General features: G+C 43.9%; 1 protein-coding gene across 1 annotated transcript; it reads left to right on the top strand.

Moving 5' to 3' along the window:
- Positions 1-231: 231 nt before the first annotated feature.
- LOC149350751 (pseudouridylate synthase RPUSD2-like) lies at positions 232-24,793 on the top strand. Its single transcript, XM_089579879.1, has 13 exons — positions 232-584; positions 905-983; positions 1,071-1,192; positions 5,136-5,236; positions 8,919-9,006; positions 9,147-9,225; positions 11,460-11,601; positions 13,915-14,051; positions 16,174-16,227; positions 19,620-19,711; positions 19,801-19,870; positions 20,047-20,306; positions 24,637-24,793. Exons 1-13 carry the CDS (start codon positions 393-395, stop codon positions 24,700-24,702), a joined length of 1,482 nt encoding a protein of 493 aa, XP_089436005.1. The 5' UTR covers positions 232-392; the 3' UTR covers positions 24,703-24,793.
- The last annotated feature ends 1,199 nt before the right edge of the window (positions 24,794-25,992 follow it).

The raw sequence follows: 25,992 nt of genomic DNA, 5'->3' as shown, positions 1-25,992 counted from the left end.
TTGAGGAAATGAAATGGCGCAGTATCTGCCTCTCATATCTCGGTGGACACCTCAACCGGGCCATGATGGAAGGGGGGAAGGTGGGAGTGGAAGAAGAAAGAGAGAAAGAGGTGCCGTAGTGGAGGTCTCCGGAATTATTTCGACCACCTGGGGATCTTTAACGTGCACTGACATCGCACAGTTCATTTAAGTCCAAGCATCCAAGGCCGATAAGAGCCAAGTGCAGTCAGAAGTCGAGACGAGAAGGCAGACGGCACAAATGGACGGCACGGTACAGCGGTCCGGTGGTTCCGTGGTTCCGCGCGGTGCACGTTCTTGAATGTTCGAGTCTCGTGAGCTACCTTCTACTGCATCGCCGTTCCGCTACGTAGCATTACAACTTGGTTAAATCCATGCTGGTCGTCACTACTGAGAGGATCTATCTCACGCGCGGTAACTTGGGCCGCAGTCTGAGGAATTTAATTTCGGGTGTGATGAGCACTGCACCGAAGGAATCTCTTAGCGACATTGTGGAGGAAGCTGATATCAGTTGCGGAGTGAAAAGAAAAGCCGAGGAACCTATTACTGGCCTGGATATTAAAAAGGTAAGGTCGCAGATTCCGATGTTGACGCCTGTGCTTGCCCCAAGTTGGCTGTATTCGGTGTACCATTGGGTATCGCCTCCTGATGGCGTTCGTGTTCGCCTGCACGACTCAGAACTGAATATCCTGCTGCTGTGGAATTTCTATTACGAGCTGAAATTTAGCCCAGAGAGCTCCACGTGTAGCCGTGTTGTTGGTTTAGAAGTGAACAAAAAAAAGTAGTTTATTGCGTTCGAACTTCGAGGCTATCGTCGCCTGCATTTGTAAGACTGGTCATTTCTGCAAAGAATGTTGTTGAGTATGATATTGCTTTGCACTTTCAGATTAGGCAGGGGCAGAAGGAGCTGCGGCCCGGTTTTGGTCGTGACAGATTCGACGAGACTGAGTACTATTTTCAACATGGTGCGTGACGGTGTCTTTTAGTAACTTGGTCTATTCTGTGTATGTTGTGATGTGTTCGTCTGGAAATATTTCATTATTTCTTTCTAGGACTGCGGAAGGTGTACCCGTACTGTTTCACTTACACCACATTCTGCAAGGGTCGCTGGGTAGGACACCTTCTTGTGGATGTGTTTACCAGGGAGTTCAGAGCTCATTCCAGAGAGGTGTATGTAAGTAACCATGATGGCCTATCATCAGAGAAAAGAAAATTTTGTAGATTGTCATTGAACTGTTACATTACTGCTTGCATATTCAGATTTATTCAGTATACCCAGATTGCACATTCTCATTTTCATCTATAAAGTTTGCTTTTATGACACACAAAGGTGGGGAAATGAACTCGTTATGACCACGACATACATCTGATGGAAGCCATCAGTCACCGAAACCAAGGAAAGTATATAGTTTTTTTTTTAATTTTATCTTCTAGTGTTGATCAATGGGGAATTAGTAGTGTAATCATTTTATTCCTGAAAAATAATTGATTAGAAAGTAGAAGAAAAAACAACCGCATGCCGCCAGTGGGATCCGAACCCACAACCTTCGTGTATTGTGGATGGTGCTTTGCCAACTGAGCTATGGCAGTTGCTGTCCAACCTTCTACTTTTGGGGTTGTTTATGTTGCTTGTAACGGAACTTGAAAGTGTTTTCACCATCACCACTGGTTGTTTTTTCTTATACTTTATGATCAGTTATATTTAATTTCATTCATAAAAGAATTACACTAATTGCTCATTGATGAAATAAAAAAAATCCAGTATGCTTTCCTTGGTTCCAGTGACTGTTGGCTTCCTTCATAGGTTTTCTCATACTGTGAGTGCTGTATCATAGCAGTTTTGTGAGAATTTTTGGTGGGGGCATCATTGTATAACACAACCAAAGTTCTTGTGTTCACCTACTGGTCAGAATATGCCATCTGTGGCCCTGTGATTCTAGTCTGTGCCATTTGTGGTCAAGTCATGTAACAGAAAAGAGAAAACTTGTTGGTGTCACCGCTGTGGTATTACATGATCACTATCGCATAGCCAGGAGTGCCTGTATTTGGTTTTGAAACTAGTGGGTAGCCACTAATGGATTTTGAACTGAACATCTTCCCAAAGGCAAAGCAGGCTACCAGACCACTGGCCTCTGACTATGCCGCACTTCAGTCAGCGAGGAACTGCTTTTTTGGTGACACCACGAGGCTTTACTACTGGGCCATTGCTGCTGTGGTCTGTGTGTGCGATGAATACAGCTTTGAAAAAATTGTGCTGCCATTTTGTGCAAAAATGATGGAGCTGTCACTGTCGCTTCTCGTATGGGGCATAAAGGCACACATTTTCTTTCTTAGTCTGCCGGCCATGGCAGTGCTTAGGACCCACTCTAAAACTTGAATTTACAGCACATTCTCATTTTCATGCTTTTATGACACACAAAGCTAGATAAATGAACTCGTTATGACCACGACATACATCTGAAGGAAGCCATCAGTAACGGTCACAGCATTTTGACTGAGAGGGGAAGAAGATATTTCCAGATACACGTGTGAAATGCTGAGTGCAGCTGCTGCAGAGATGCGTTCCCGATTGCCCATAGAAGAAGACCCTGTTCTCTCTATCAGGGATATCCGTTTCGCCTACTGCTTCTCCTTATTTTTTGAAGCTCACCTGGATAACATGGATAACCTATCCCCTACCTACATGACCATGTATACAGTGTACACTTATATAAAGGCACAGGTGCTCTTTATTGTTGTCCAGGTGAGCTCTTTAGTGGGGATGCAAGGGTGTTGACAATAAAATGCGGATGCAAAAGTGGGTGAGGATCTGGCATGCAAGCCCTAGAATGCATTTCTGTTTTAAAAATATGCATAAACTGAGGTTTCTTTAATGCACTTTTGAAAATTATAGGTGTGGAGGAATAGTTGTTGCCTTAGAACGCAAAATTAATTTATAAAATAGCTTTGAAATAGTTTATACTGCAAAACACCAGTTTCTGGAGCCTTCTGCTTTTGGCAACTATTTTTGTCCAAATAATTTTTCGGCAAATTTTGTGGTTGTGTGCGGAAGACAAAGGCAAGCTGCTTGAATCTGCATATCTTCAGTGGTTCAATGATAACCTGAGTAACTGTGTGCCACTTTTACATGACGCATCACACATAGGCCTCCTGATACTCTGCTCTGGTTGCTACATCGTAGTCACGTTTTTAACTCTGTCCAGTTCATGGTTTGATGTCTTGAGAATTGCTGCTGGTGCTTTCGCTTTCTTTGTGACTTTTGTCTGCAGTTTGACCTCCTGATCTTGACTTCAGTTTGTGCACTTAATTTTCCTGTTTTTTCTTTTTTTGGAGGCAAATAATCGTAACTTTTTTGGAGGGAAATAATTGTAACGAAAAAAATGACTAGGCTTTGTCTCTCCATTGCAGTATTGATGCTGTGCAGCACCCTGCTCGCTGGCGCAGTGTGACAGCTGGTGCTCCAAAATAATTTTGACGTAAAGTGTGCACCCTTTTCATAAACGCTGAACGCAGAGCAGCGAGGTGCTGCACATTGAATTGCTCAACTCTGCTGCTACATATCCATGTGAAAGTGAGGACAAATTTTGTGAGCACTTGACATGTCCTCACACTATGCACGTGAGATCGCAGTGCTGCTGTGTGGCTGTGCAGCCGCTCCGGCACGTGTGCCATAGGCCATGTATTTTTGGAAACAACTACATGTAACCAATAGCAAAGAGGGAGAAACAACTTCAAAGTTTAAATTTCATGGTGGTGGTATGTGGGGTTTAATGTCTTGAAGCGACACATAGAATATGAGGGACGCTGTAGTGGTGGGCTCCGGATTAATTTGGACCACCTGGCGTTCAATGTGCGCTGACATTGCACAGCACACAAGCATTTTTGCATCTCGCCTCCATTGAAATCTGACCGCTGTTGCCGGAATTTTATCGTGCAATCTTAGGATCAGCAGCCAAACATCAAATGTACTGAGCCACCGCAGTGGGTAATTTTCATGGCAAACATCGTTTGTTGGATGTCAGTGGCAAGGGAGCTCGGGAGCAATGTACAAAATTTTTCGTGTTCTTTTTTCATTACAATGTCAGGGAAAGTAGTTATATTCAGCTCATGTAAGTGAAAGAATTGTGAATTGTGGCCTTTAACATCCTGAAATGGCACATGGGCTATGAGGGACGCCGTTGTGGAGGGCTCTGGATTAATTTAAACTACCTGGGGTTCTCAGGCGCTAAGATCACACAGAACGCGAGTACCTTTTGCGTTTCACCTCCTTTAAAATGTCGCCGCTGAGGCTGGGATTGAACCCGGGTCCACCAGCTTGGTAGCCAAGCACCCTAACCACTGAGCCACCACAGTGTGCAGAATGAAAGAATTGAGTGAACAGTTGACTGCATTGACTGGCGACATGGAATGCCTACTAGTGTGTTTGTAGTTTTAGCAGGTATTTAACTTGTGTTTGTAAAGATTTATTAGTGATAACCTTTATAGCATCAGAGTTCCTGTTATCTAAAAAGGTTGCTGAAGTTACTTTTTTTTTTAACCAGAAGAGCTTCAAAGTGGAGCAAATATAAAGTGACAGTTCATTCATTGCCTATGGCAACAAAATCAGGATTAGTTTTGAATTCAAGTAATGAATGTCGTGAAAGGCAAAATCATCCTAGTACAATGCCTAGACAGTCCTATATTGAAGGAATGTGTGTCAAGGTATGTTAAACCGTGCAACAAATAAAAAATACTGTGTAGTAGTGGTCATTTCTATATTGTGAGAAGACAAAGCCATCTACACCTACGGGTGATAAATCTCTACTGTAAACATGAACAGCGGTTTTGATAATTACCATTTTCTCATTGGTTTCTCATGTCACTTCTGTGAGAAAACAGTGCCTACCACGGTGGCCAAGTGGCTGTGGTGTACTGCTGTTGATCTCAAGGTCGCGAGTTAGATCCTGGCTACAGCGGGCATATTTCGATCGAGGTGGAATGCAAAAATGCCGCAGTCCCTCTTAGCCCATGTGTTGCTTCAGGACTTTAAATGGCTCAATTTACCTTTGTGAAAAAACTGTTCAACATGGCACAAGCATTATTGCACAAGATGGGCACTTTTTTTTTTTTTTTCTCAGGAGAATGCTATAAAAGGTGGCCTTGTAACTGTAAATAGCAAGCCTGTAGGCACAGATTACCGTCTCAAAGACAATGACCTCCTGGCCAACACTTTGCACAGGTAAGCATGAACATTGATGTATAATTTTTAGAGAGATTTTAGGCTTTTCATTTCCCCTGTCTGACATAAATAAAACTAGCCTATTCAGCATGGTAACTCGCAGTTGGGTGTATTTACTTCAAGTAATACTGTGGCATCAGCTGATAAGGGGTGTCGGCAAAGTGATGTTGTGATCCATGCAAGTGCATTGGGGCAAGCCATCAATGGCTGTGATGCCTTCATTATTGTGCATACAAGTGCATTTTTTACCTGCTGGCATTTACATACTGCAGAAGATTGGAAAATTGACAGCGCATGCGCAAATTCATAGGCTCCTCCTCGCAAGTACAGCACTACTTGTGTGACTGTCAAGTAGGATGAGTATGCCGTATCTGAGCCTCTGTTGCCAACAAAAGATGGGGCTGGTAGTGCAGCTTTTACAATTACAAAGCTGGAAGCATCATGGATGATGCAGATTATCGATTTATTCTCACCAAACCAAGCAAGCACCCCACCAGAAAGCCACATGAAAGAAAACAGGTTGCCATATGCTGCGCATTATTCGTATTCGTTGTTTGCTGTAGTATGGCAACACATGCGATGTGTGTGTTCGTGTGCAGCATGCGTATTCATGCCCCCGATAGCTGCACAGCATTTTGGCATGGTAATGGCACTTGAAATTTCAGAAAACTTAGGCACAGTACTAAACCTAGGACTGCGAAGCCATACATTAGCCTTCAGCCTTTCACTCCGTGCCATCCATCAACCATTCACTCCCAATGGACCCATCTTGAGAAAAGCTGTCGGTTTCTTGACTTAGGTCATATCCGGTCAGTTGCCTAACTGTGCAAATCACCAACTGCATGTGTTGTCAGTGATGGAGCTTTTTAACACGCTTGTAACAACAGTACTAGTTTTCTAACAAGTGTGGAACTTTGTCACGATTAGTTCTATGACATACCCAACACATTAAGAGCAATTTTAGCCAAAGTAAAATTTCGTTGCTGTTGGCCTTGTGATCTGTTTTGTGATCTTCGAATTTCAAAAACTTTTCTGGGCACGCACCTGTACGTAAATTGCTCACACGACTCGGTGTCATCAAATTGCTGTCAGTTGCACTTGCCATTAAAGCAGGCTGCAGTATTATGATATATTTTAATATGACCGAGGAACTAAACTCCTGGCAGCGATGGTGTCACTATTTGGTAACGATGTGCAGCCTTGGATACAGCGCCCGTGATATCACTGTGTGCATACCCACAATTTGCACGTTTAATGCTAGTGCATGTAAAATTATGACATAACCTTTTATATTAGGTCAACAGGTCAGCATATATGTTGAGAAAGAAGCGTTATAAACGAATACAAAAAAAAAGGTGGTAGCATTGGCTACTTTCTACTCCAGAAGCTTTCCAATACTTAACTAATTATTATAATATTTTGGGACCATGCACACAGTGCTTTTTACTGCCTTGTGAATTCCCACAAAAGGTGGGTCACGTTTCAGGCTGGTGTGACATGGCAGGATTGCTTGGGGTTTGACTTTCTTTTATTTCACAGTGAAAACAGTGAAAATTAATGGTTGGGAGTTCTAGAAATTCAGGGACACTCTGTACATTTTGCTGAGGATGGATTTGGAGGCATGTCTGAAGCTAACGCCTTCACTGGTTATAAACAAAACAGCGGTGGCTTCATGGTGATGTTGGACAACGAACGACGTGCACACACCTGTAGTAGGCAGCTGCTGTAACCAGAAATGTGTTGATTTCATTGTCACTTGGTAGAGAATACAATGCAGAATGCAGCCTTCATCATCGCTCAGCCTACACTGCACCCACAAAAGAAACTCCGTGCAGGCAATTGATTTTAGTAAAATCCTGAGTTTGGCAGATCAAGGAAATTATTTTTGCTCCATGAATGTGGTGGTGAAGGGGAATACCCTCATAGCTTTTGTATAATCAACTTGTATAGAAATGTTAGTGATCAGGGAACTTTGAAATGCAAACTTATGCTATTTGAGCAGGTGGTCTGTTTCAATTGGGTCCGAAAATACGTGTCATTGGAAGTGAGACTTTTTTTTTTGTTTGACAGCTCTTGCTTAAAGGGACCATGAAATGCTATTTACTGAGATTAGGAAAAGCATTTGAGTTATTGGTATTTCATCACTTATCATCGCAGCGTAAAAATTTTTAAGCTAATATAATTAGCTCCTAATATATTGGCGATTAAAAATAATGCTCCTCCTCTCCCGCCCTGAACTCATATGTGCTGACATGCAAAAAAAAACAAAACAAAGAAAACAGGTTGGGATTGCACCCCGCCCGGCCTTTCCTGCCCTTGTCACTTGGGCACGCCCAATGAGAAGACTTGCCCAGACAGCCCACTTTGTCATTGGGATAGGAGCAGCTGAGAGTGCACGATGAGGTGTTGTCCTAATCGGGTGCAAGGAGCAATTTTAGCACGATGGCGTTAAGGGTTCCGCGTCGTAGAAAAGCCCTCGTCGTCAATGATGTCGCCGTCATTGGGCGTGAGCAGAAAATCCCGATGGAAGCAAAAATTAATGAAATTTGGGAAGAGGTCAAAGAATGTTCAGATTGAAGCTAAATTTCTCATGGAGGTTCCAGTAACCAAAGGAAATTAATTCAGCTGAAAAGAAAATAGGGTTAATGTGGGTTTAGGTGGGAATCAAACCGAGGACCTTGGGATTGCAAGACGGGCACGCTACTCATAGGCCATTTATGCATGTTGGTTCAAGATGAATAAAGGCGGGCCTAGTTAATGCATTGTGGTCTTTGTTTGACTTAGTGAACTGTCTTAGAGGCATGTACTTATGCATACTTGAGTAATTATGAGTATGCTAATTAGGAATTGGGCCGCCGCGGTGGCTCAGTGGTTATGGTGCTTGGCTGCTGACCCAAAAAGACGCGGGTTCGATCCCGGCCGCGGCAGCTGGAATTTCTTTGGAGGAGAAATTCTAGAGGCCCATGTACTGTGCGATGTCAGTGCACGTTAAAAGAACCCCAGGTGGTCGAAATTTCCGGAGCCCTCCACTACGGCGTCTCTCATAGCCTTAGTTGCTTTGGGATGTTAAACCCCATAAACCAAACCAACCAATTAGGAATTGGGTCGTTGTGTGAGCGTTGAGTAGGCAGTGTGAACGGGATCCAACAATACTGTCGTGTTATCCTAAAGGCGAAGCTTAAATGCCCCCAAGTTTTTTTTTTAATTATAGGGTCCATGCATAGCTTTTAAATTTGACTCGAGTACTGACAAAGACTAAACTGTGCAGATTTGTTGCTTTAGAATATGACCTCCAAGATTATTTCATGGTCCCTTTAAGTTTACCATTTTTTTGTAGTCCATTATGCAGCTTCTTTTGTTTGACATTGAGAATTGAGCTCAATCACAATTGTCATCATGGCAAAAAGGTGTGCAGTGTCCCTTTAATACAGGTTCCTCATCTCGTTATGCCTCGTTTTCTTACACCTTTGTTCAGGTGTTTTTACTACAAGCAAGGACACATCTTTTTGGTTGCTGTTAGTTTAGTTTAGTCAGGTTTTTATTCTGTACCCCTTTGTTCACAATGCTTAAGTGCCTTTTTTTGTTGCCTTTAATGTGCTTTTTAATTCCGATTAATGTGGCCTTTGCATTCATTTTTTGAAGTTTCACATGTTATAAAACAAATTAATATATTTTTTTACAGACATGAGGTTCCTGTTCTGGGCGCACCCATAAAAATACTTCACAATTCTCATGACATGGTTGTCATTGACAAACCCCCATCTATACCTGTAAGTGTTTCTCTTATTTAAGCTACTGTTATTACTTTCGGCACTAAGTGGGAATGCTCTGGCAGCCTCCATGTCTTTATGGAGCACTTCAGTAATGGAGTGAAATAATTTTTATTATTATTTTGACTGCATATCTATAGGTTCATCCATGTGGGAGGTATCGCCACAATTCCGTTATTTTCATCCTCGCCAAGGAGCATGGCTTGCAGAACTTGCACAGTAAGCTTCCACATATTCATCACCTGTGAGTAGTTATGTTTTTACAAGCAAACATTAAAGATTTGCTACAAGTGTATGAGAAATGTGCAACTCAGGACAGTTGAGATGAGGGGGTGCACAATACTTTTCAGGAAGCCTAGGTTTGATATTAAGCTGCTTCAAATTTTTTTGTGAAAAAAATGGGAAAAATAGTAATTTTAAGTTTAAAATTTTGATATAACATATAGGCAGCATTCAGTGGCCTTTAGCACCACTTATGCACAGCATTCAACACTGATGTAGCATTATAAAATGATGTTAATGCTGCGCTGACTCCATTGTTAGTTTCAAGGGCCACTGAATTTTTTTTTTTTTTTGCATGTGGCACTAGGAAGTAGTGCACTGCACGGGCCCGGGCCCGACCCGGCTGGGCCGGGACATGATTTGTTTTGCCGGGCCTGGGCCGGGCCCGGGCCTGAAGTTGCGGGCCTGGGCCGGGCTCGGGCTTAAAGCTGCTTAAAGTCGGGCTTAAAGTCGGGCTTGGGTCCGTACAGAAACGGCTGGTGCCTGACTATTCACTCACTATTGCAGAGTGAAGTACACAACTGCAGCATTGGAGCAGCGACACGGATGAGCTATGGCTTATAGTACGCGCTGAGAAAAAAACTATGCTTTATTCATTGACTTATTTCCTTATTTCCACGCCGCGGTGGCTTAGTGGTCAAGGCGCTTGATTACTGAGCCGGGGAACCCAGGTTTGCTCCTAGCCTTGGCGGCCGCATTTCTATTTAGGCGGCAAGCATGACAGTCATGTACTTTGTAGTATCATTGCTCGTTGAAGAAACCCATGTGGTCCAAATGATCTGGAGCCTTCAGCTTCAGTGTCTCTCACAACCCGACTCCCTTTAGGCCCGTAAGCCCCAAAAACATAGGTTTTATTTTATAGCTATATTTTTCTCGTGTGAGAAAATTCACAAACTAAAGCGCATTTGGTTTTCTTTTTGATAAGCTGATCGGAACGTCTCGTAAATGAAATAGCCACAAAAGCTCGCGAGAGTCTTAAATCTCATCTCATAACCACATCTATCCCTCCTCGCTTCTTCAGCCTCGTTGTCATGACAAGTGTTTTGCCCTGTAAGTTATCACGTGGTTCGCGCGTTTTCTTCTGCTCCACCAGTAAGAGTAAGATTCAACCGGTCTTAACTGGCCATTGATCGTTCGTCATCCCAAAACATATCCATGCACTATTAGAAATGCATTCGCGAAGAACATATTACTTTAGGACGCTTATAGTCTACAAAACACACACACTGAAATAGTCAAGCCTTTTAGCTTTTCGTTTCTGCTGCAAGGCAACCAGTTCGGCTATGAGTTCAACCTGTAAGGTCGCGTTCACTAAACAAATGTCATCCCATTGCTTGCTAGGCAGCTTTAATGTTTATACTTCCCGGCGGCAAAATATAACTGATTAAAATCATGGGGGAATGCAAAGTAGTCTATTATACACGTATGCAGCCCTTTTTATTTGGCTCTCGGAACTCCAGAGTTTATCTTTGCGCACCTACACGAGGTCACTGTGGTTTCGGAACCTTTGTCGGCCAGTTTCTTATCGGTCTAGTAGCGGTCTACATGCTCAGAATGAGCAGTATACCTCAAGCGCTACTGTGAAACGAGCCGGGCCCGGGCTGGGCTTCACTCTGGGATTCACGGGCCGGGCCGGGCTCGCTAGAGCGATAATTTAGCAGGCCTGGGCCGGGCCCGGGCTTGAAGTCGCGGGCCTGGGCCGGGCTCGGGCTCCAGGTCTCGGGCCCGGGCCGGGCTTGGGCCTCAGATTGAGGCCTGTGCAGTGCTCTACTAGGAAGCATTAAACCTTTGAGGTTTGTATATGTACATCAAACCATGGTCAATCTAAGACCATGTGACCTTGCTCAGGCAATTTACCTACTTTATGTGTATTTCAGCAGTGAGGCAATTTTGGAAATGCTTGAGCACACCAGTAAATGCGTAACTACTTGCTGTTGATAAGGTGAATGCTCTTTCAGGTAGCACAGCAACAGTTGCCTGTAATATGCCATGAAGTCAGTTTAACGCTTCTTATTCAGTCACAGATTATTTAATTTCTTCTGGCTGTCTATTAACACATGCATGGCCAAGCAAAGCAGCTGCATAGAGAGAATATGTTGCTCTGATTAAGCTTCTTGTAAATGTAGCATGTATGATGTATTACTCTCTGATTGGCTTGGTGTACGTGGCAGCTGTGCACAGGTTGGACAGGCTGACATCTGGATTGCTGTTGATGACCCGCTCAGTGGACAGAGCTCGGGAACTGGAGAATGAAATCAAGGGGCGGCAGGTGTCCAAGGAATATGTGTGCAGAGTTGAAGGTTGCTTCCCAGAGTATGTCCTCCGGCGCCAAATCTTACGCTTGATTCTTGTTTTGCATTTTTATATGGCCAGGGTGCAGTTCTGAGACATGTTTCAAGTTCTTGCAGAAATACATAAAAATATTGCAGTCAGCATTGTTAACCAACAAAGACAAATTTTTTTGCATCATTGCAGGCAAATTCTGAATGAAAAAATGATGATGGGCCATTTTTTGAACAAAAAAAAAAGCTAAAAAATGTTGTGTGCAGATAGGATCCCCCCTTTCTTCGAACTGCCCCTGCGTCATTCGGAGCTCTTTACATTGTGGATTACATAAATGTATATTATAAAGCCAGTTACTGGTCCTGCAACTAGTGAGGAAACATGAAGTGTTCTTATAGTTACTTACATCGACTGATATTAATGCAAAAGCATGATTAGTCCCATTATAAGAAAAGCTAGCGGCGTGTTTTAGTCTGTTAGTGTGTACTTGCAGATGGTACAGAATATCCCAGTGGTGGCGAGAAAAGTAGGGTGACGTCATCAAGCGACCGTAGGATGCACACAGCAAGCAGAGCACTGCCATTTCAGACAATTGTATACATGTTCGTTCGTCTATATATACCCCACCCCCAACTGGCTGACCTAAATGTGATGCCAGTTTTCCCGACTACATTCATACCAAAATTGTGAGCAACCGTTTGTCGCAGAGCATTCCGGAAGGTGTCACACGATTTCTCGTTGCATATAGTTTACATGCGCTAGTCAAGTTGGAGGCTAGCTTGCGACAGGGATTTGAACTTACAACATATGCACCTTGAATTGTGTGTCTTCCCAGACTCTTCACCTCTTCCCTTAAGTCGTGGTTGAGATGTCTGAAATGTGAGACAGTTACTGCGCAATTTCTTTTCCTCAAAAACCAATTTTCTTATTAAAATTGTGACGCAACCGTTCGGCATACACTGTTGCAGGTAGTGTCATACAATTTCTCGTTGTATATAGCATACGTCTCTTAGTCAGGTTGGAGGCTAGCTTGAGACAGGTGTTTGAACTCAGTGTCCAAGTGTGCTAGCCTCCAACCTGATGTTTCCAATGTTTCCATTCAGCGTTGGTGGAATCAGTGTTTGGAGGCGCACCTTCGTTTCATTTCTCATTGCGCAGCCTGCTTCGAGGTTTAATGCTCACGATGTTGCACCAATAGTTTTGCCTTCATAGCATGTAAACAGTCTTAAGTGCCCCCTGAATTTTTTGGGAGTCAACTTTTTTTTGGGCAGCAAGGGCGCGAGTGCGGCGTCGATTTATACGCGGCAATATACTATATACATTGCGCGTTATGACCTTTGTAAAGTTTTTAAGATGTGTTCGCGAAATCTTTGCATAATTTGCACACCCACATTTTGAAACCTTAATTTAGGGAAAAGATTGCGCAGATTATGCAAGTAAACATGGTATATCTTAGTTGTCTAATGTTTATGCTTTTGTCTTTGTTTTGAATTGTTTAATAATAATTTGTGTTGGTGTTTACACCCTTTTTGATAAGTTTTGTAGGTAGGGAGGTAGTGTGTTGTAAAATAGGGATGCTTTCATATTGATCGATAGAGTGGTTGAAAAGAGTTAGTCCTGACAGTATGGTAGCATGCATCAGTACAGATAATGCGCTGCTCTCATTCTTTAGGAATGTGCACAGTCATCCTATCTTCCAGCTTGTTAGGTATGTTCACTGAAGACTCCTGTTTGTTAAGATGAACTTAGTTAAGGCAATTCTCAGATATTATGAGCAGTGCGAGAACATTTGGTTGGTATTGCACAGACACGGTGTTAAAAAAACTTGCTTAACATGAGGCAGTGGTGATAGAAATTAGGTAAAATACAGGAAAACTGTAGTGGTCGCATTGTTATGGAGTAGTGAGTTTTCACTGGCTTTTTAGATTATAAACTAAATGAAAGTTGTGGTTATGCTACAAGTGGGGACTTTGCATATCTTAAGCAATATGCTAGTAGTTCAGCTGTGATGTAGCTTCGAAGGTGTTTACCAGTGTTGTTCCTGACTATAATGGTTAATATAGAACATCCTATCAGAATGCAGGATAGACGTGAAGTAGTATTGTCCTCCTAAACTGCCTAAACTACCATTTTTTACAGTTCTTGAACATTCACTGGCATGTCCACCTTGTTATTGCCCGTCCCTGTGTTCTAGCACATGGACCTACTTTTTTGCTCTCTTCAGTGGTGTCCCGTCTTATAATATAACATGTTACATACCATAGCTTTCCTTTGTTGAGGTACTGTTTCATATTTCTTGTTCTGAGTCATCCATTGAATGCTTCATTTTCAAATCCTGTGCAGTGATGTGGTGACCTGCTGTGAGCCTATAGAGGTGTTCTCTCACAAGATTGGAGTTTGTGGTGTGGGTGCACATGGAAAGGAGTGCAAGACAGAGTTTAAGAAGCTTAGCTACAACGGCAAGTCCAGTGTAGTGCTGTGTAAGTTTATGTCGCATCCTCCCCTTTTTGTGTGCGTGCTGATGTATCCTTCCGACATGGATGTGATTTTGCACTTGTATTTTAGTTGCTAGTGGCGCTAGGGTGAGCCGTTTCTGAATGAAAATTTTCTTTTTTAAGCATACTTTCTGTAGTGACGATGGAAACATTGTTTTCCGAAATATTGCAGGCAGTTACTGTTCACAACCTAATCTTTATAAATGCCATCTGACTGAAAAAATAACAAGCATTCACAAATGTTTTCTGTTGTCAAACAAATAAAACAAGGATAAAAAACACTTAAGTTTTTATGATCAGTGTAAATTTGATAAAAGATGTATTCAGACATTCTCTGTAGTTCCTGTCGTTCACATGTCTAACTGATGAGGACAAGATTGATAGATGGTTAACTGAAAGGCTTTATGGGTGGGGTTCGTTTCCAAGGTCAGCACAAAGAATCATGGGAAAATCGTTTGCTACCACTACTTCCAGTTCCAGTTTTGTCCCCTCATCGCTTCCTTCCTCACAGTCGCTGTGTTGATATTAATTATAATTTAGTTGTGCTGCAATGTCGCTGATTTTACTGCATCACTGCAAGACCAGTGCGATGTCTCCTCTTGTTCTCTTTGTGCCATGTTCTGACATGGAATTCAAACTGCAGCGCAACCAAACTAAAATGGGACCACAGCTTTCTGTGCCCTGCCTTGTGACGCAGTATGCGTAGTGGCATGTATGGATCATTTGCTAGCCCACTGGAAGGCTTCAAACGCCATTAGGAAAATACATCTGTCATCTACTCAACCTTTTCAGGTTTCATCACTTCGCAATAGAGCAAAAAGGGAATATATAATGGCTGATGCTTTAAACTCATTCAAACTTGTTTTTCAGCAGGTATGTTCAACAGCCAGGCTACACCGGCGTATTAACGACATTGCACGCTTATCTTTCAGGATTGTTATCCTCCTGCCCCCCCCCCCCCCCCCCCCCCACATCATGCACATACGCAGCACGCACTGGCCTTTCAGTGATGCAGTGCAGCGCAAATTAATTGGTGAATAAACGGTGCTAGCATGTAAGCCAACTGCAATGAAACAGGCAAGCTGTGGAAGAAAATTGAGACTGGAAAAGGCTACCTCTCTTTTATGCTCTCTTTCAGATGTGCAGCTTATTAGGAAATACTAAAACATTCATTCTGGCTGCCCTAAAAACAGTGTCAACATTGTGGTTGTAGTTGCAAGCGTACTTTGAAGCTCATTGTAAGGAAGATGTGGTCTGCTGTATTAACCTAAATGTTAAAGGTGCACTGAAGAGGAATCTGAACTTGTCCTTTTGCCACGGGAACTCAATCTACACGTTCCTAGCATTCTTAGAAACTTCAATTTATTGCCCTGTGTGGCCGATTTCCCTAATTAAATCGAAGTAACATCCGGCTCCCGCCTTTTTTTTTTTTAATTCTCCCGCGTACGGTGGGCGGAGTCGACCAACGCGTGGAGCGCCTTTCACCCAGTCCCGTGGCGGCTTGCCGCTCTGCCATCGGCGGAGTAATACGTTGTAGTCCGTAGTAGCAAATAGTCCGCGCATATTTTTATTTCTGCGGGCTTATTTTGCGGCTATATTATCTGCGAATGAAACTATTTATTCATGGAAACCTAAAAAACAAAATAAAGCGAAAGCAAAGCCTCCACGGAGCTGGCTGAAAGGCACTTCACGCGTTGGTCGACTCCGCCCACTGTACGTGGAGAATTAAAAAAATAAAGGCGGGAGCCAGACGTTAATTCGATTTAATTAGGGAAATCGGCCACAGAGGGCAATAAGTCGCAGTTTCTAAGAATGCTAGGAACGTGTAGATCGAGTTCCCGCGGCAAAAAGACAAGTTCAGAATCCTCTTCAGTGCACCTTTAAAGTGTGCTGTTGGTGATCAGCCACAGATGATGCTGTGACTGCCTTGTGATACTGGTTGTAGTTACAATTTATTGTCTATGAATTGCTCTGAAATGTTGGCATAGAATTTGTGAAAAAGAAACGTTTGCATTATTATGGTTTAGTATTGCCTAAAACATCGTAGTAATCAAGTGTGTTCGAAGTTTTTACTGTTGCTGTACAAACACGTTTGTTTTCTTTGAAGGCAAACCATTGACAGGCCGCATGCACCAGATTCGTGTACACCTGCAGTTTTTGGGTAAGTAATACTATATTGACTCTGCTGGCTAATTGTCTTGTAAGTTGTATAAGCTGTAGTAGTTGTGTCCCAATTACTGTATTTAGTTACCTAAAGAAGCCACTTTTTTTTTTTCCAGAAAAGTTATCAGTTTGAGGGGAGGGTTCATTACACATGAAAAAAAATGTTGACAGATTTTTTTTCTAGTGTTGAAATTCCATTTATGTCCGTCCGCCCACCCGTTCATCGGTCCGTCCATCCATCCATCCATTGTGAACAGAAGCATGCGGTCTGCCGCATTCGTGTCATCGATGTTTAGCATCATTCGCTTCAAAATGTGTTTGCTGTATCACGGCGTGGTTGTACGATTTTGTGATAGTTGCCTCGAGGGTGCTGGCCAGTCGCGGCGAGGTAAAGCAAACATGTTGAACACTGGGCCTGGAGGTCAGGTGCGCATTTTTTTTTGCGAAGTTAAGAAAACTTGCATGACGGTTATGAGTTTGTAATGCAAATTTTTGTGGTGTGAGAGGGTTTAGGCATTTTCGCTGCCGATCTTGAGCTCACCAAATCACTTGGGGCTCTGAAGGTCCTGCTTCCTCCATAGCATTTTTGTGTAGAGGATGTTTTATAGCGTTGTGGTTTAACCCTTTCACTGTCACGGACGTACCGGTACGTTTTCGCGCTTCCCCCCCACAGTGTCACTGACGTACCGGTACGTTCTCTATCGTGCGTTCAAAATTTCGCGCTTGAGCGCAAAGCTGATGCTCTTAGACTAGCTGCGCCATCTGTTCCCTTACTGTTTTGGCACGTGTATTGAAGAGTACGGAGCGACTGCCATCCCACCCCTCCCTCTTTGCTGAGTGGCGCGGTCGCTCCGTGTTCGCCGGATCATGACGCGCGCGTGTGGTTATAGGTCCAAGGGTTGTTCTGCCATCTACCGCTGTTTTGCAGGTTTTTATTTTTCTTCTGTCGGCGTGTGAGCTACGGCGCTTCAAGTTCAAGGGCGCGCGCCGTTGCCACTCCCAGAGTCAAAGAGACTGACACATGACTCGATCGCTGCTTTCGCTCTCTCGTCGCACCCTCGCTTGCAGCTGGCAGCAGCAAAAGCAAAGCCCCTCAACTTTGTTTTAGCCTTTTTCCATCTCCCTCTCTCTTTTTTATTACACAGCATCCCATTTCTCTCCGTTTTGCGGGCCACTGAAAGCACATCCCCGGTGCGCGCGGTTACTTTCGGATATGGCTGACCGCGCGGGACCTTCCTCTGCGCATTGGAGCGGTGGCTCGTCAGATTCTAAATACGAGCCGAGCTCGGATTCGGACTCTGGCAGCGTCTCATCTGAGGAAGAGGCGAGTTCCGCATCGTCAGATTCTGACGTTGAAACGGCGGGACCATCATCCCGGAAGTGTGCGACACTGGGGGTGTGTCACGGGCAGAAACACCCGACAGCGAAAGGGTTAAACTGCTACGCTGCTCTTTAAAGCTGCAGCGCTTACCGGTTTTCTAAGCATACACTGGTGCAACCGGGCACGCAGCAGCGCACCGCTGCCGGCACACCTGTCAAGGGTGCACGGTGCCTTGGCGCTTGCCCGTCTGCCAAGTTCGCCATGCGTGCCACCCCCACAGGTGCTCCCATCAAAGATAAACACCGATATGATACATTGTTTGTTGCAATTCTAGCTCTTGAAGCAGGCTGGTTTGAGTGCCGTAGTGAGTTAAAACTTGGTATCAGCGTTAATATCGCAGTTTTTCCGTGCCTCATGTGACCTGAAGTTCAACTACACATTGCAGCCATCGTTCAGTTGATGAAACTGAAACAGCATGAGAGAAGAAATGGCATGACTTCCATTCCAGCAGGCGTGTTGGATAGAAAGTTGTCTAATGACTTTGTAGAAACCAAAGGTGACTTTAGTAGTGAAGACAACTATGTACCTCCTTCGACAAGGCAGCAGAAGGGAGACAGCATTTTTTTTTTTGCAAAACATGCAGGATGAAGCCTGGCTTCCATTTAAGAGAGTGCTTTGAAAGGTATCACACTCTAAAAAATTCCTGCTGAAGCCCTAGCTGAAAAAAAAAATGCTTTAAATAAGTGTTTATAACCAAATTATATTACGTGGCACTCCCTTTCCTTCTGAGGGGCTAAAATGCCTAAAAGAATGCACACCAGTGCAGTAGTCACTGGGTCAGGTACACCCGGCTGAAAAGGGTTTACACATGTGCAATTGCCAATCTGTGTGCAGCCATGTAACAGGTGTTAGTAACATGTAATGGAGCCTACTACACTTCAGAAAGGCTGTTTTTAAATATTACTGGTGAAGTACAGTTGGCTCTTGGTAATGCAGACTTTCTCAGTGCAAACAGTGCTCAGGAATAGCACTAGGAGCATATTGTTCTCTTGGAGACTTTCTTTATGGCGATGATACCTTCAGAGCAGAGGCAGTCAGGAGACATGCTGCTATAACTACACAGCACTTAAGTGAAACTGAAAATGTGATAATTAAGAGTGAATCATTAGAACTGAATGTGACAATGTAATCTGGAAGGTGTTTCTGTGTGTTATTTTCTAAGCAAACACATTGCTTAGTTGGCAAGTACTCACTCTATCAGTTTGCACATTCAGGGACGTGCAGCCACCAACTGACGAGTAAAGGCACTAATGTAATGAAGGTTCTTGCTGGTCTGAGTGACTTTACTATGAACGGGTTGCAGGTGCAGCAAGAAAAAAAATTAGTTTACGCTTGTTGTGTACATTGTGTAATTCAGTGAGAGCTAGCATAATCATATTTTTAAAAATCTCTCACATTTTCCCTTATATCTTCCTTCACAGTATGTTCCTGGTGTCCACCTACTGTAAGACTGCTACCATGCCTTTTCTTCTAGCTGCTTATGACCCCTATGCACATGTACACACACTGTGGCTTCAGCAGAGTGAGGATCCTTGTGCTTCGAGTTATGCGAGCTTCCCTCATTACATAGCGGGGTGTAAACATGCATGGCGGTGTGTGTCTGGGTTTGTGATGCAGTTGATAATGCAGCTTACTACAGAACAAATGTTGAGGTTGAAATTCTGCCTGGATAGTTTTTCTTTTACAGCTGCGCACAAGGGATGGTCACATGTGGTGTGATTTGGATGTTTGATGTAACACTCACTTGAGGAGAGTTGAGAGGTACTGTGCGATGTCAGTGCACGTTAAAGAACCCCAAGTGGTCGAAATTTCCGGAGCCCTCCACTACGGCGTCTCTCATAGCCTTAGTCGCTTTGGGACGTTAAACCCCATAAACCAAACCAAACTATGATTGCATTGGCAGTTGTAATCTGGCAACCTTGGCATTTTTTTCATAGGTATGCATGGGCACACCTCTCATGCTTCTATGGTACAAACTGGTTAAGAAATTTTTTGTTTTGTTCTTTCAGGTTACCCAATTGTCAACGATCCACTCTATAATCACACTGTGTTTGGGTCTCAAAAGGCAAAAGGTGGACTCACAGAGAAAACAAAAGAACAGGTATTCCAGACACCGTCTGTGCCAGCAGCATACTGTCAGTGTCGTTTCCTCAAGTGTTGCTTCATTGTTGGCTGCATTTTCATTTGCAGTTAGTGGAAGACCTTTTGGAACTTCACAACCTTAAAAAGTGGCTTGGTCCAGAAATGGACCTTACCCTAGGTAGGAACAATCATTTCACCTGAAGTTCACCTTCTGTGCTTAGCCTAGCTGTGGTGGCTTGTCACACGATTTTGCTTCCTTCAGCAGCAGCAGCAGGTTTATGACTGGAGCAGTTTTTCCGCAGCTTTCAGGTTTAGATCATTTGTGTGACTGATTCACTGTTCTTACCCAAAAAGATGGCTGCTTACCTGAAGAGGAAAGTGATGGAACAAGTGACGCCGATGCTTTGGAGGAACCTAGTGCTAGCCACTTCCCAGGAAGCCTAAATCACTACTTGGAAGGTGATGAGTCGGCCGCATTTCGTGCTATGATGGAGAAGCAAGCTTTTGACAAAGCAAAATTTGTACGCCGCCATGATTGCCTGGAGTGTCGTTGCAAGTACAGGGACCCTGAACCTAAAGATCTTCTCATCTATCTGCACTGCCTGCGCTACACGGTACACACCATTTATTAAATAGTTCATAGTGCTTCTACATCTCGTTAATGCCACAAATCACTGTGTGAACATGTTGATACTAACGTCACATTGGCACATTGATTTATTTTGCCAAATATTGTTTACCAAGTAACCGTATTTTCATAGGCCAGTAGCTCTTTTATCCATTCTCTTGAAGATTTTCTCAGTAATTGATGTGAAGCAATCTTGTGGTCCTGTTAGTGAATGTTGAATGGTCCCTTGGAGGGCATGTGACACTGAGAAAAATATGCGTTTTATAATGCGCATTGTGTTTGATAGCATTTGTTTGTACTATAGAATATTGTAGGGGTGTGCGAATATTCGACAATTTCGAATATTCGATCGAATAGCACAGTATTCGATATTTGCTTCGAACCGATTTCTCGTTATTCGAAATTTCGAAGTATTCGTCTCGCGCGAATAGTGTTTCTGGGACGCTTGCCCGCTTGCTTTATGTGGTTTCGGTTCCGAGCATTGCCGCATAGATGGCTTTTTTTTTTTTATCGCGCTTTCAACGCTCGGGGGTCAGTCAATACGCAAATCACAACGAGGTCGGGGAGCGAACTAAGCTACAAACGAAAGAAAGGTGAGGGCGACACGCTCTTGCGGAAGATCCTGCGTTCTGGCCGTCTTCGAGCCTCCGCACTAAGGCTGCCATAAACCGCGTCGCTGCCACCGCATCGAGGCAGACGCAAAGAAGGAAGAACAAAGCCGACAGTCGTCTAAGCTTCAAAACCAGAAACCTCAGTTTATTGTCAGCGAACCCTTTATACGAGGTCTGTTAGAAAAGTATCCGACTTTATTTTTTTTTGCGAACACCTGATATGAGACAAGCGCGCTTGCATCAGGCGACCTTGAACCTTCATGCGCATGCATGAATTTTTTCCCGCCTGCCGATAGAGTCAGTCGCTGGGAAGCAGCGTTTGAGTGAGGCAGGGGGCAGTGCTCTCGTCGGTTTTTTATTGCAAAGAAAATGGCGGAGTGAAAGGAGCAGCGCTACTGCAACAAATTTTGCCATAAACTTGGCGACAGCCGAGTGGAAACCATTCAAAATATTCAGACGGCTTTCGGTGAAGATGCTATGAGCAGCACACAGTTTAAGCAGTGTTACAATTGTTTTAAAGATGGCCGCACATCGGTGGAGAACGAGCCACGCTCCAATCGGCCATCAACATGCCAAAATGACCAGGTCATTGCCGAACTGAACGCTATGGTGATGCGGGACTGTCGCATGACTATCCGAGAAATTGAGGAAGAGGTGGACATGAGCAATTTCTCCGCACATTCCATTATCACCGAAGATTTGGCCATGGAGAGAGCTGCGGCGAAATTCGTGCCGAAGCTGCTCACGGTGGAGCAAAAGCAGCTTCGTGTTGAAGTCTCACAGGACGTGCTGGATTCCGCAAACAGTGACCCCGACTTCATCAACATCATAATCACTAGTGACGAGTCTTGGGTGTACAGGTACGACCCGGAAACCAGATCCCAGTCGTCAGAGTGGAAGCATTCCACGTCACCAAGACTTAAGAAGGCCCGCCAATTGCGCAGCAATGTGAAAGTGATGCTGACTGCTTTCTTTGACACCCTCTGTGTGGCAGACCACGAGTACGCACTCTACAGGGTCAAACAATGACCAAAGAGTACTACAGGGATGTCCTCCGTTGCCTACGTGATGCTGTGCGGCGCAAGAACCCGGAGCTGAGGTCAACAGGAAATTGGCGCACCCATCGCGCCAATGCTCCTGCACATTCCTCGCACTCGAATCAGATTTTTTGGTGAAAAACCAGACTCCTGTAGTTCAACAGACTCCTTACTGTCCTGATATGGCCCCTGCGATTTCTGGCTGGTTCCCAAAATCAAAAGGCCATTGAAAGGAGCGCGATTTCAGACAAGGAAGAACATTATGGCTGCAACGACAGCTGAGCTAAACTCCATTCCGAAAAGGGCCTTTTCGGAATACTTTCCACAATGGCAGCACCGCTGGGAGAGGTGTGTGGAGTCCCAAGTAGACTACTTTAAAGATGACTAGGTTTGCAACGCTCCAGTTATGCAAGTTTTTTTTCAACGGCCAAAGGTCGGATACTTTTCTAACAGACCTCGTATACTCTGGCTGGCGGTGACGTTATCGATGAGCTCGGACGCCGCAAGTATTCGAAGGCGGGCATCGCTTAGACGCGTTCATCGGATTGCGCTATTGTATCCGATGCAACTCCACAGCATATTTACTGCAGAGGAGGTTGGGCGCACCCCCCCCCCCTCTCTCTTTTTTTCCCAATAGAGTTGCGGAAAAGATTATCTGATAGGACAGATGCGAAGATAAACACGCAGCCCTACCACGCTATCGCTTCATCAGTCATGTGACGAATCATGCGTACCGAACATGGGCGACCGTTCTCGGTGGCATTGAAGCAAGCCATCATATATTAGCCGCGGAGGCGCGAAAAACTTAGCGGCAGCGCGGGGACTCGATGTCGGGGACTCGATGTTGCCGAAGTGCATACTTTCTTCAATGGGAAGGGCGCCTTTAGCGTGTGATAACGCCAAGATTATTGTGCGCCCGTGGAGGATTACTGCCGTTAACGCTCGGCATCGGGGAGGCTGCGGAGGTAAAACTTGACTGCCGAACTTTAGTAGAAGAAATGATCGCATCCATCTACGACTGGCGTCTTTTCTTGCTATTCTGACTGCTTGCGCATTGGTGGGAACGGAACGCCATCGTAATCAGGGCATTGAGCCGTCTTCGATGGTTTGCCGCACTCAGTCGCCGCAACTCGGGCACTCCGGTACGTTCATTCTTGGAAGGGTGGTACTACCGGGGATAATTTTGTCAGGACGTGCGAGCGGTGCGAATGACGTTTTGCTTGAGGCGCTAGAGGTTTTGTACAGCCGTTTCCATTCTTGCTCGAGGGAATGCTAGTCTGGGAATGTAACCAGAACGGTGTTCCGATCCTTCAGCTTGATAAGCGAAGCAACTCTCCGGCGTTTCAGTTATTGGTTGTACTACTGGCACCGTTCTGTTATACTGTCATTTTTTGTATTTTATCTCTGATTTCTTATTAGAAAGCAGGCGGTATATTTATGTGTTATAGCTTTTTATTACCAAGCCGGTAAAAATTGTTCTTCACTCACTTTAGGTGCTCTCTTAAAATTTTGAAGTGGGGTTTTAAATAAAGCCTCAGTGCAGTATATAATGGCATCGTGTGTTGGGAAAATAAATGGTTTTGGAAATGCCTACTGTCACTCAGCCTCTTTTTAGTGCCAGAAGTACTATTCGAACTATTCGCTTCGAAATTATTCGAAGAAAATTGCTATTCGCTTCGAATTCGCTTCGGATCAAAAAATCACTATTCGCACACCCCTAGAATTTTGTGTTGGCACGCATCGTGGACGTGCTGCGCCATCTAGCCTGTGTGCTCAACAACTGCTTTTTTGTTTTGGTGTTTCTACATGAGGGGGCGCCGTGAAAAATAAAACTTTGAACGGCCACAGCAGATCGTGGTGTCCGCATCTCCGCGCACTCCTCATATGTGCTGGGACCCCATTCTAATGTCAGCGTGTCACATATAGCCCTCATTTTCTGTGTATGTTCTAGTGACGAGCAAGAATGAAACGAATATCTGTGCACTTCACTTTTATGGCGTTGACATAAAGGGGTACAGACACAAAATTTCAAACGCAAACAAACGATATGTTTGGTTTCATGGGCCTATCTGGTGAGTTTCAGTTGCAGGCGTTGAGTGGAACATAATATTATTTATTTTAAATGTTGTCCAAGGAGCTGTTCAGCATTTCTACCCACGTCGAGTGATGTCAGGGTGCACTGGCCTCAGTACAAAAATGTTTGTAATCAAATTATTCATGCTGTGCACTGGTGTTTTGAGCTCATTTTCATGATTATAGGCCCATAGGTTGCTTTCGAGGCAGAAAAATGGACACCCATAAACTGTGTCTGTACCTTTTTATGGTTTTATAGGGTTTATGTCCCAAAGTGACTCAGGCTATGAGGGGCACTGTAGGGGAGGGTTTCGGATAAATTCGACCACCTGGGGTTCTTTAACGTGCATTGACATCGCACAGTACACAGGCCTCTAGCATTTCGCCTCCACTGAAATACGGCCGCCGCGGCTAGGATCGAACCCGTGTCTTTCAGTCAGCAGCCGAGAAATATAACCATTGAGTCACCATGGTGTCTGAGTGATGAAAGCTTGGTGGGAATAATAGAACAAGAATCCAAGAATGAGAATTTAATCCATTGCATGCTACCTCTGTCCTAATTCTTAGCTTGTTTTGTTTTTCATTATCCTTACAGGGACCTAACTGGATGTACGAAGCTCCGTGGCCGTCGTGGGCAAGAGAGAACTGGATTGATGACTAATTGACAAAGTCACTAGTTTTCAATGCAAATCCCTCTTTTTACTTGACATGAGCATTGCCTCATTGTGGAAATAAATGACTTGCAGTGTGTACTATTGAGCTTTTGCTGTATTTGCATTGTGCTGTGTTGCACAAAATCAACAGTTCTGAAACTGCTGACTGTCATCAACTTCACAGGTCTTCACACACAAGATTTTTTGGGCCTTATACAGCACTGTTTTATTACTTCATGAAACTTCACGCCCATTTAACATGAGTTGACCGTTCACCTTGTGTTTGGCGCTCTTTGGCCTGAGATGCCCTTATGCCGTTAAAACCCACCATCATCATCAAATGAAAACAAATCGATCGTTAAGGTTATTGGGGAAAGGGCAATCTGTGTGGTCAGTAGTTCTATTTTTCTGCTCTACAGTAGTGCCGTGTTGTAGTAGTCTTGCATTGAACACGGGTTTGAGTTCACTGCTTTTGTAAGTCTGCTGTCAAGAACATCTTGAGGCAGTGTGTATGTAGTGGCAAGACTTGAAGTACATACAGACTTTGGTGCCAGGTGCAAACTGCAGTCTACTCATGAAGCTGGAATCTAGAAGGAAGCTGGTCTCATTTGGCAGAGGGCTTGTTTAGAGAGACTATTAACCAGGGTGTTAACCGGAATTTCAGCAGTTCGGGTTCAGTTCCGAGTTTGGCTCCGGAGCAACATTGTTCCGGTTTGAACCGGTTCAAACGGGTTAAGGATAAAAAAACTGAACATAGATGAGTTTAAGCAACCTTGTTGCACTGTTTACTCTTGTGAGTGACATCGGTATATAAAATAAAGCAAAATTTGTTTAATAAGAGGTGTTTCACTTTACCCACCTTACTTTACTGTACGCGGCAAAAAGATTTATTTATTTATTTACAATACTGCCAGTCCCATCAGGAACCATAGCATGTGGGCGAACAAAAATTACAAACATGATAAAAATTTAAGCAGTGCACTCTGGAATTCATAAAAAAAAAGAATACAAATCGAACACAGGTGAACAGAAAGGAACAAGCAAAATAAAAGAAAAGGTAAACATTAGCAAGGAAAAAGAAAAATACATGTCTAGTAGTCAGGTGGAGCATTTCCATAAGGAATTCAATTGGAGCACATGGGAACACAGGAGCGGAAAAAAAGACTTTCTTCACGATTAATTAACAATCTAATGAAGTGTTGAGAGGTGGTTGAGTATGTCAGTAAAACTTCTTTATTGGTTAATTGATAAGAATTCTATCCGTGACGAGAACTGAGATAATGTGGCTGCAGTTACGA

The sequence above is a fragment of the Amblyomma mixtum genome, chromosome 3, assembly GCF_055824585.1.
Source record: "Amblyomma mixtum isolate Tamu chromosome 3, ASM5582458v1, whole genome shotgun sequence".
NCBI lineage: Eukaryota > Metazoa > Arthropoda > Arachnida > Ixodida > Ixodidae > Amblyomma > Amblyomma mixtum.
This window is presented reverse-complemented; position numbering and strand designations above follow the sequence as displayed.

What these genes read in the sequence shown, in the direction of transcription:
- LOC149350751 (XM_089579879.1), top strand. Translation starts at nt 393, where the DNA reads ATGCTGGTCGTCACTACTGAGAGGATCTATCTCACGCGCGGTAACTTG. An exon ending in TGAGTACTATTTTCAACATG is followed by an intron (nt 984 to 1,070) that starts GTGCGTGACGGT and finishes ATTTCTTTCTAG; the next exon opens with GACTGCGGAAGGTGTACCCG. An exon ending in ACAAACCCCCATCTATACCT is followed by an intron (nt 9,007 to 9,146) that starts GTAAGTGTTTCT and finishes GCATATCTATAG; the next exon opens with GTTCATCCATGTGGGAGGTA.